This window comes from Leptopilina heterotoma, unplaced genomic scaffold (genome assembly GCF_015476425.1).
Source record: "Leptopilina heterotoma isolate Lh14 unplaced genomic scaffold, ASM1547642v1 Lhet_114, whole genome shotgun sequence".
Taxonomy (NCBI): domain Eukaryota; kingdom Metazoa; phylum Arthropoda; class Insecta; order Hymenoptera; family Figitidae; genus Leptopilina; species Leptopilina heterotoma.
Genome location: NW_025110833.1, coordinates 2,708,824 through 2,720,110, shown reverse-complemented (window position 1 = coordinate 2,720,110; position 11,287 = coordinate 2,708,824). Strand labels below are relative to the sequence as shown.

The 11,287-nt window shown below is 31.5% G+C and overlaps 1 protein-coding gene across 1 annotated transcript in view; it reads left to right on the top strand.

The window, feature by feature from the left end:
• The first annotated feature begins 7,647 nt into the window (after positions 1–7,647).
• Positions 7,648–11,287, top strand: part of LOC122507455 (iroquois-class homeodomain protein IRX-3) — a 45,467-nt gene continuing 41,827 nt past the window's right edge. Inside the window, exon 1 of the mRNA XM_043620174.1 lies at positions 7,648–9,013. Within this exon, the coding sequence (XP_043476109.1) occupies positions 8,975–9,013 (39 nt within the window). The 5' untranslated portion in view covers positions 7,648–8,974. The remainder of the gene's footprint in view (positions 9,014–11,287) is intronic.

Genomic DNA, 11,287 nt, shown 5'->3' with positions numbered 1-11,287 from the left:
AAAAAAAAATAAATTAATATTGTTGTATTTGAATCTGTTCGCGTTCGCAGTTTGAAGAGTTAGTTTTTGTTTGCTTCCCAACTTTTTTAATAAATTTTCTTTTTCAATGTTTTGAATTTTAAAAATTAATGGACTGAAAATTACTAAATTTTTGCAAAGTTTTTATCAAAAAAATTTCAAAATAATTTAAATCATTTAAAGAATTTTAAATTTTTTTTTTTTCAATTTTTTTTTTGTAAATAATTGAATTCTTTCGAGAAAATTTAATTGAAATTGTATTGCAAATATTGAATTCTCGCAAAAAATATTATTACCTATTTATAAAAAGAATCGAACTCTCCCAAACAATGTTATTAAAATTATTAAAAATAATTTAATTTTTAACAAGAATTTTATTAAATTTTTTTTAAATAATTAAATGTTTTCGTGAAATTTGATTTAAAATTGTTTTGAAAATAATTGAATTCCTGCGATGAATTTTACTGTTTATAAAAATAATTGAATTCTTCCAAAGAATATTTTATTAAAGATTTTTGAAAATAACTTAATTTTTATCAACAAAAATTTTCTTAAATAATTTAATTCTTTGGGAAAAATTGTATTATTATTTTTGAAAATAGTAAACAAGAATAGTTAATTACGTAGTTAATAAGTGATTTTTTTAAATTTTTAATGTAAAATTATTCAAAAATTAATGTTAATATTTGAAAATATAAAATTTTTTATTTTGCAAAATAATAAATGGAACAGAAACATGGTTAATTTATATTATTTAGATGTTTAACAATATTTTCAATATTACTTGATGTTGATATATATACACAGCCTTCGCAAAATTTTCAAAAAATCTTTAAGTTTTTTATTATTATTTGAAAATTATTTACTTGGTTCAAATAATTTTTATTTGGATCTGAAAAATATGAATTAAACTTTAATAACTTGAAATATTAGAATTACAATCATTTAAACCAAATAACTTTTAATTGTGGGTTAATTAATTTCATAGAATTGGGTTTCTATAAACTAATTTGTATCAATAATTTAAAATTCACGTTAGCGGACTACAAAAAAAAAAAAATTATTCGATTCAATTAATTGTTAATTCAAATTATTTGAAAAATATTTACTGCATTCAATTGATTCAAATTATTTGGATAATATTTACTTGGTTGAAATAATTTTTATTTGAATCTAAATAATATGAATTGGACTGAAATAATTTGAAATATCAAAATTACATTTATTTAAATCAAATAATTTTTAATTGTGGGTTAATTAAAATGATCTAAAGTTTTGAACGTTCAAATGAACTATACAACATTTTTTTACTTCTTTTAATTTGTATTTATTATAAAAAAAATTATTTTAATTATTAAAATGATTAATTCTTAGTTAAGAAAATGATTAATTTTAATTATTTTTAATTTCTATGTAGTAATTCTGAAAAATATTAAGGAGAAAAAAAATTTCGTTCATTTGAACTTTCAAAACTTTAGGACGATTTAATTAATTTCATAAAATTGGGTTTATTCCAAATTTTTATCAATAATTGAAAATTCACGTTAGTGGCCTACACAAAAAAATTTATTTGATTCAATTAATCGTTAATTCAAATTATTTGAAAAATATTTACTGGATTCAATTGATTCAAATTATTTGGAAAATATTTACTTGCTTCAAATAATTTTTATTTAAATAAAAAAATAAATTGTATTGGAACTAACGATTTCAGTATTCAAAAACTAATAGGAATAAAATAAATCCTATAAATAAATAAATTGTAAGTAAACAAAAATAAATAAAATATAAAATAAAAAAAAATAAAAGTAAATAAAAATAAATACGTTACCTAAGTAGTACATACAGATTACGAAACGTACATTATTCAAACGAATTTGTGTGTATTATAGATAAAATTGATGATGATCAAAAAATTGTTTGTATACCAATTAAAATAAGATGAAGAAATTGCGATTGGAGAGAAAAAATTTCTAATACCCGTCGATCATCTCATATGTCGGTTTTTTCTACTTTGATGATATTTTATTTGTCGGCAAATCAGTGTTTAAGTTAGTAGTGATTGTACATCTATAGGCACTCTATAACTGATAAGAAATATGTCGATCATCAATTTCTGATATATTATTAAATTCAGAGGAATACATGTTGACATTTGCGTTTCTCAACAAAAGAAAAAGTGATAATACATGTTTATAAATCACAGTAATAATGTTTAATTACATTATCTTTGTTATTGTGCAAAAAAATAAGAATTCACAAAAATTGACAAGTAAACAAACTTCCCTGCAGTTATTTTTAACTGACAATCAATTATTTTTAACTAATTGTCAATATTACTATTTCAACTAGACTGAAAAAAAATTATTTGATTCAAATAACCGATTAATTGACTATTATCAATTAAATATTTACTTGAACCAAATTATATTTATTAGAGTCAATTAAATTATATTTGAACCAATAATTTCAGTATTTGAAGCAAATATATGAACTTAACCATTTAATTGACTCCAATATATATTATTTGATTCAATTAAATATTTAATTGGTAATAGTCAATTGATCGGTTATTCGAATGAAATAAATTTTCTTTTCAGTGTAGTGACTGACTTTTTGTTTCTAAATAAGTTATTTTTAACTGATTCAAATTTAGAGAGTAAGATATATTTTTTACAGTGTGTATTTGTTTCAAATTAAAGTTTTATTTCGTATAAATAAATTTCTTTTGACGTAAATAAAATTTTTTTTTAATTTATTTGATCCAAAGAAAATTTATTTCACGAAAAAAATTTATAAGGAAAAAAGTGGGGCCACTTAATTTAAGTAGGGAATATTTTTGGCTCCTATTTACGTATAGGCGCTTCTTAAAATTAGATTATCCTTTTTTCTGTGTACCTATTTAGTCAGTTAATTAGTTAGTTCTTTAGTTAATTACCTACTTATTTAGTCGAATAATTACCTAATTAGTTATTTAGTCGATAAGTTAATTCAGTTATTTCAGTTAGTCAGTTATTCTACAAGTAGAGCCTCTCGCCATAACACCAAAGCTGCCATTTGGAGCTTTAGTAGCTTGCCTTGAATTATTATTATTGGTGGAGTATTGATTCGCTTCAAGGTTGTAGTATCGATAATAGTGAATCCCCGAATGGAGTCGCAGATTACGTCATTGCTCATGAGACAACGACAGGCATCCACTGTGCGTATTAATTATACCGTGGCTCTTTATAAAGTAATTTATGGCAAGAAAGACTAGCAATCAATCTGGCAAGATTAATTACCTAAGTTTACATCACTCTCCTTAGCTGCGATCTACTTTACTGGATAAGTAGTACATCTAACCTCTTCTTCACTTGCCTTCTTGTCTCAGCTCCCATAACCATCCCCAATTTGATTTATGACCAAGTGCATGTGCCCTATACAGTGTAAATTGACGTATATACATTTTTAAACTTTCCACAACTTTTTCTCACACCTTTTTTCTTAATGCACTTTTTCTCTAACAAACATTCTTCTTCTTATTCTTAATAATAAATATTCTTCAAAATTTTTTACAATTTACGTTCGTAATTTATATCAAATATTCTTAAATGTTCTTCATTTGACAATTTTCTTTAATTAATATAAATTGAAAGATAAACAAATTTCCCTGAGCAACGATAAAGATACTTCCTTGTTGTTAATGGCTGCAAATGGTCTATTGAAAAGTAATCGTTTCCAGCAAATTTTTCAACGCGGTTTTTTTCAATACCGCACATATTGTGCAGTTACAGTACCTTCCCCTAAGTTCCTTTTTTTCCGTTAAAGGGGAGGATTTTTGAGTGGGGATTGCGATTTCTCCTTCCACACTATATAGAATTCTTACGCTCATCCCCACTTTTTGCTGACAATTTAAAAAAAAAGGAGAGAGAGAGAGAGAAAACCCTCCCTCCCTCTCTCTCGTTCTTTTTCTCTCTGTGCTCGAAATGTGCTGCCATCTGAGCGAGAATTTTTCTCCCAAGTTCCTGCGTCCTTGGAAATTGAAACTAGCCATTGACCGTGTCTGGTTTTGCAGTCGCCTCACAACGTTTCACCGATCATCATATATGCTGAAGAAATTGCTTCCTCGGAAAATATATATATAATTCTAACTCAAATGAAAATCAATTGTGAAAAAGAATTTATGTTTTTGGTTCTTTTTTTTGTAATCAATTTCTAGTTTTAAGAAAGTGGGGAAAATATGTTTTTTAAGTTGAATTTTTATACAGGGAATATTTTATTGTTATTGAAATTATTTGACTTAATTTCGGATTAGGAAAAATGGTGTTTTATTAATCGAAAAAGCGTTAAAGAAAGAAAATGAAAATATCTTTCTTTTATACCGCCGGAGAAGAATTTTATTTTTCGCCGTCGGTTGATAGCGATTTTTTGCTAATACTGTCAATTATTGACACACTGTAAAAAATAGATTTTGTTCTCTTTAGTCCGATTTCGGCTGAAACAATTTAAATTAGACTAAATATTGTCTTAATTTACGACTGGAAAACTAATTTCAAGACCTAAAGTTGGCTTATTTTTATTTTGAACCCAAAAGTAAGTTGAAATTAAGAAAACACGTTTAAACTGTAAGTGATTGTAATTTTTTTGCTGCAAAAGCTAATTGATAGCTGCCATAGCTAATTACTAGCTGTCATTGCTAATTATTAGCTATTCATGCAAAAGCGTGAACATACGTTCCAAATTAGTGAATTTTCACTAAATCAACGATATTTTACTCAATTTGCACATATTCGATAATTTGAAATCACTGCGGTACAAAATAAATTCAGAAACTTTACTAACTGTCAGTAAAACATTTTTACTAATTTTAATTAATTCATGTCAATTATTTGAAATTCAAGTATTAATTTAAATTTACCGAGATGATTGAAATAAGTAGTACTACTCAAATTCGTAGAGATCAGTTTCTATGGAAAGTAGTCAAGATCAACGCAGTGATAACAGTAGTTAATAGTCAGACACATAAAGCGTCTGAATTAGAAATTTTCAACTCCTTCAGAATATAATCGCAGAAGAAACAAATAAGTCAACAACTTTCGCACTTGAAAAGAAAATTCCATTATCACTAGAACAGAATTATCAGGAAACTAAAAGTTCATGGGAAATGTATCTAAAATCTTGCGCATATAGAATATTGAAAGTGAAATTTTGTAAAGATTTACTACAAACTATTATCTAAAGTGAATTCGGTACAAGAAATTTCAAAAACCATTAAAGAGCAAAGTTAAGCACTCTATCTGAGAACAAAAATTTTTATTTACCCTCTAAATCCTCATCAGATAAATTTTTAATAATTTTTAATTTTAACTGCGACTTAGATTTAGAGAGTAGATCAGCAACACTGTTAACTTAAAAGTATATCAAACTGCAACGAATTGACACCAAAAAAATTTGGATTTGAAACATTGTTTCGCAACACTTTTGATTCGTTTTTTTTGTCTCAATTTGATACTTTCAACAAAACTATGAATTGAGTTAGCTAACACAAACTAATAATAAGCTAAAATAGCCCAAATTTTTTTTCTTCGTGACGATTTAAGTATATGAAAAATTTATTATACAAAAATTGTTCTAAGACAAATTTAGTGTACGGAAAATTTTGTAAAGCAAATTTAATACATCAAAGCTATGGCGTTCATCTTGTTATTCGTTGAAAATTCGCAAGCCCCATTACATGAGAAATATATTTCCTCTCTTAGTCCATACAAATTTTCGGCAAGTCGTTCTGAGAAAGCTGAACAGTATAGGGTGTGTGGCAAGCCAAGTAAGAGTATTACCCATGAACATACGTGCGGTGTAACTCAACATGCACATTCGTGTTAAAGCACATCGATATATAGTTGTGCATGTAGCACACATTCACAGCTCTAAAACTCCCCACATACACCTAGACGCTTGTAGACATACACATGTGCACTTGTGCACATTTACACTTGGATACATTTACACATGTGCACATGGACACAGTAATACATGTGCACATGGACACATTTACACATTTACACATCGACACAGTTCTACATGTGCACATTTACACACGGACACGTTTATTCACCTACACATTTATACATACACCTTTATGTAACCAGTCTTTACGACCTCAAACTCTAACACACACACACACACACACAAAGGGAAGGAGTTCAGCATTCACGCTCACGCGCACACTCACACTCTGAAACCATATACTCTCGCCCTCTTGAAGGCAGTGTGTAGACTACGGTGTTAACAAACGGTACACTAATGTTTCACATCTCGGTGTGCCTCTTCTCCTTCTCCTACTCGGTATGTCGTGGTCGTCGTCGTCGTCGCGTCGAGCAAAATCGCCAAGTAGTAGCACCGACTTGTGCTCGCAGCAGTTAGAGGTGGGTCGACTGAGACACTCGTGGCTGGAGGTGGAGGCGCGTCAGAAGGCGTGACTAATTTTGTTCGCGCCCACGGAGGGGAAAAAAGCAAAGTTCCATAGTCGTCCCACTGGGATGGTGGGAGGGTGGGGGGGAGGAGAACACTAAAAAGAATTGTGGAAGGGATATTTATCCGTCCGCCGGCTTCTTCTTCCTTCGTTTTATGTCGCCACTTTCCCTCCTCTCATCGGCTTTCCGCAATCGGCAGCTCTATGTGTATTTTTTGACAAAAATATCGAATCTGCATTCCTTTTGAATCTCCATCCCTTTTGAAAAAAAGTTCCTAATTCCTTTTTGGAATTAGCGATCTAACTAGTACTACTTTTAGAAAAGCTATCATTAACTTTAAATTTAGAAATTTAGAAAAAATTGTCAAAAATGTAGGTGCTTTTAGAATTAGCGAGAAAAAAATTGTCTTTGAATGTTTTGAAAAAGAGAGATTAGAGTAGTGAGTCTGACGATGAGATGGTTAAGTGTCGCGTGGATGAGAAGGGGTTAAAGGTGGTTGACGCTTATCAAAAGAGAAAGAGGGATGAAGATGGAGGGGAGGAGTGCGGTTGTGAAGACGTGGTGGTAAACTATAGTTGTGGTGGTAGTCATAACTATAGTTGTGGTAAGAGCAGTAGTATTAGTCATAGTAATGGCAAAAGGCGGATAAACTTGGAAGGGGACATTGAACAAACTACTGGGAAGAAGTCAGCGGTGCAAGTAAAGCAGCGCCGCCGTCGGCTAAACTTCGGGATCTATCGAACTAAAATTGTCGTGTAGTTTTTCCCTCTTCTGTCCCTCGTTCAACCCCGTGTTGTATGAAATCCCCTCCCCTTTGGAAAATCTGAAAACGAAGAGGGAAGAAATTGGTGGCGCAAGTGGGGGGTCCCACAGGCCAACTCACCATATTTTATTGTCGCGTTTGCCGGTGCTAACCGCTCCGTTCTCGATCTACGAGGATGTCGTGATGACTGAAAACGCGCATACAGTATACGTGAGAGCAGAGAGAAGGGAGAAGCAAGCGTGACAGAAAGAGAGACAGAGAGGGGGGAGTAAAGCGCGGAGCAGTGGCTGGAGGTGGCACCCTAGTCCCCACCCGTTCATTCTGGACCCTCCCATCCGACAGAAGAGGGCAAACCATCTCGCAAAAATCAGCCCCTTTTCCCAGGAAGGAAAAGAACCACGGCGACAACTGCCACCTCCACTCAGAGTAACAGCGGCAGCGTCACTACCACCATCATTGGCACCACCACCACTATCTTGCTTCTGAACACTGGTTTACCGATCAAACCGTCATCGTGTGGAGCAAACGTGTGGAGGAAATTTAGGTTCTTTCCGTTCTTACTCCAAGTAGGAGCAGGCGGGATAGAGGTTCATGGTGGCAACGTGCGAGAGAAGCAACATACCGCGAACCGTATTCAGCCGATTGCCGCGCCGCCCCTTCAAGCTCGGAAAAAAGCACAAGAGGGAGACGGAGCCAGCGAAAGAAAGAAAGGGAAAGAGTGAGAGACAGTGGACAGAGAAGCACTGCCGGAGAAAGAGAGAGAGAGGACAAGTGCCACCGCGTTACACGCCGCGCCACGGTCGACAACGAGCCACGCCAGTTTGTACTTGGCGCCCTTCACGAGAGTCTCCACGGAACCGGAGGTGCTCTCTCGTGTAAGAACTACGGACCGGCGGCGGCCAACAAATCGCTCCCGACACTTCCGGTCTCGCGAGTGCATTATTCGTGTCATTAACAACGAAATGTTCTAAACAAATATTCTAATCAAGAAAGGAAAAATCATCAACTCTCCCAAATGTTATTCCACTTTTCCTCAAAGTCCCCTTGATCATTGCGCACGCTTTCTCTCTCACTCACTCACTCTCACTCTCATCCTCCCTTCAACCTCACACTCGTCTGTCCCTCTCTTTTCAGAGAGCGCTACTCTGCTCTTCTCACTCCCTCCATACCCCACTATATCACTCATTCTTCGTCTCTCTCCTCGCCGGAGGCCGGACTGGATTCCGTCGAAAAGAAACGACGTTTCGGAGGACGATAGTCGCGACCGATCATAGCTGGCGCGTCGATCGGATCAGCCAGGGACTCCACCCGACAATTTTAAACCTGAATATCTCATCATTACCCAAATTTCAAAATAAAGAGTGGACCCACATCCAGAGGATCTATTTTCAAAGTGTACTCTACAACTCTTCGCTCAACTTGAAAATTCAAAATAACCCTTTTCTTTAAAAAAAAAGAAAACTGATAAGTGATTTGTGTTTTGGATAATGTGTGCCGGTATTTGTCGGAAATTCAAGTACTAAATGGTTGGATAGAGGCCACCTGTTTTGTTTTTGTGGATGTATTGTATTAGTGGATCTCAGTGGAACTGCGCAGACAAATATATATATAATAGTGACCCTCGCTCCTTTTTCCATCATAGTTTTTATTAGTGTTTGTGATTAAACAAAGCGATTGATCAAGTGGAACAATGATTGCGTAACGGTTTTCGAATATCACGGCCCTGAGAGGCCGACACATCATGTCACAGTTCTCCTTCAGAGGATCACCAAATTTACAGGTTAGTTGCCCTAACTGAATTGCAACTGTGCCCTAACTAAATTGCAACTGTGCCTTAACTAAATTACAACTGTGCCTTAATTAATTGCAACTGTGCCTTAACTAAATTGCAACTGTTCCTCAGCTAAATTGCAACTGAGCCTTTACTAAACTGTACCGAAACTGAACTATACAACTAAACTGCAACTTTATGATAATTTAACAATAACGAAAATGCAACTGCACCATAACTTAACTACAACCATGCTATAACTGAAATAACTATAAATAAACTGCAACTGTGCCTTAACTGAACTATAATTATACTATAACTAAATCACAGTTTTCTTGAAAGTATCAAATTGATACTAAAGTGGATCAAATTGATGTCAAACATTTACATCAATTTTTTATTAGGTCCGCATTTTTGGTATCAGTTTGTTGCAATTTGATAGTAACAGGTTACAGTGATTGTAGCTGTACCTTAACTGAAGCAAAACTGTGCTATAACTAAACTGAAACTATACTATAACCAAACTATAAGCTGATGTAACAAACTATAAGCCTACTATGACTACACTACAACTAAACTGTAACTATACTTTAACAACTATTAAACTATAGCTACTATAACAATAAATTCATATCTCAAGCAATACATTTTGTGTTTATAAATTTAGTATAAATGACAAAGGAAAAAATCGTTTAGAAGTATCAAAAAATTAAAAACTGTCCGCTTCTTCTCCAGAAGCAGATTTTCAAATGCATCGTATAACATTAAATGATAATAAGTAATAAAAATAAAACAAGAATGAAAATGGCAAAAACAATTAATGTTAAAAATCAAGAATATTCTCTAGTGTAGTAAATAATAATTTTTAACATAACTGAAAAATATATAAACACAGTTAAGTGTGTGAATAGAATAGAAAAGAATATCAAATTGAGACAAAAAGCGAATCAAAAGTGATGCGTATAGCAACGTTTTGATTCGTTTTTTTTGTCTCAATTTGATATCCTTAGAAAAACTACATAGAAGTAAATAATAAAAAAAGGAGTAATTCTAATAAATCAAAATTCCTAGTATTTAATATTTATAAATCTGGAAAAAGGCAGAAAAAAATTCTTCAACTAAAACAGCGATAAGTTTCTCCCCAAAATTTTTAGTGAAACAACAAAAAATTTCCGTAACTATATATACATCAGTAAAACTTATAGTTTTCATTTGAAAGATCAAAACTTATAGTTGTTGTAGGTGAAGATTATTTTCCATTAACCCTATAATTTTTTTTACAATAAATATGATTATTATAGAAAAATATTTCACTAAAATTATGAACAGTTGAATGAAAAGAAATTTTTTTCTGTTTAGATATTTTCAAAAATTATACTGTACCTGCTGAAAAAATAATCTGAACTATATAAGTTTATACTCTCTGAATTTGAATCACTTAAAAATTTAAACTGAAAATCACTGACTGATTTTTTGCTTCTAAATCAGTTAAAAATAATTGTCAATGAAAAAATTACTAATCTTTTTGCCGAAAAAGTAACTGAAAATAAATTAGTTAAACTTGACTTATTGAATCAGTTAAAACAATTTACTGAAACATTTATTCTCAACTAAATGATCAGTAGAAATATTATTATTTAAATTAGTGCCTGACTTTTCTTGCTTCTAAATCCCAGAAAAATTAACTTTTTGTCTCTAAATTTGAATCAGTGAAAAATTTAACTGAGACAAAAAGTTAATTTTTCTACTAATCATAAGCAAATATTTTTTAAAAATACAAATTGAAAGTATAGTAACAAAAATATCGGGGGGTTCATTTGAATCTTTAAAACTTTAAAAACATTAGATGTCCCCTACTCCAAAAATATGCGAATTTAATGAAAAAATAACAGATTTTTATAATTCTTCTCTAAAAAGATAGAAATAGATATTAAAATTTATCATAAAATTGTGAAAAAATGATCAATTCTCAAGAATTCTTTGCTTAAAGGTCAATAGACTTGAGATTATGATTATATATTCGTTGAGTATACAAATATAACTCACATAATGCAAAATATTATTATTGAGATTATTTATTCTAAATCTAAGGTACATAGAAAGTTTTTGATAAAATCGTATAACTGTGTTCAATCTCTGTAACATTGGTAATTTATAATAAATCTCTCGATAACAGTCGCTTTATTGGAGGTCCTTTCACTTATAATATGAATTATGGAATGATTTGTTTAAAATTTTCTCTCTGTAAAATCACATGGCGCATGTATTATATATCGAATTGGA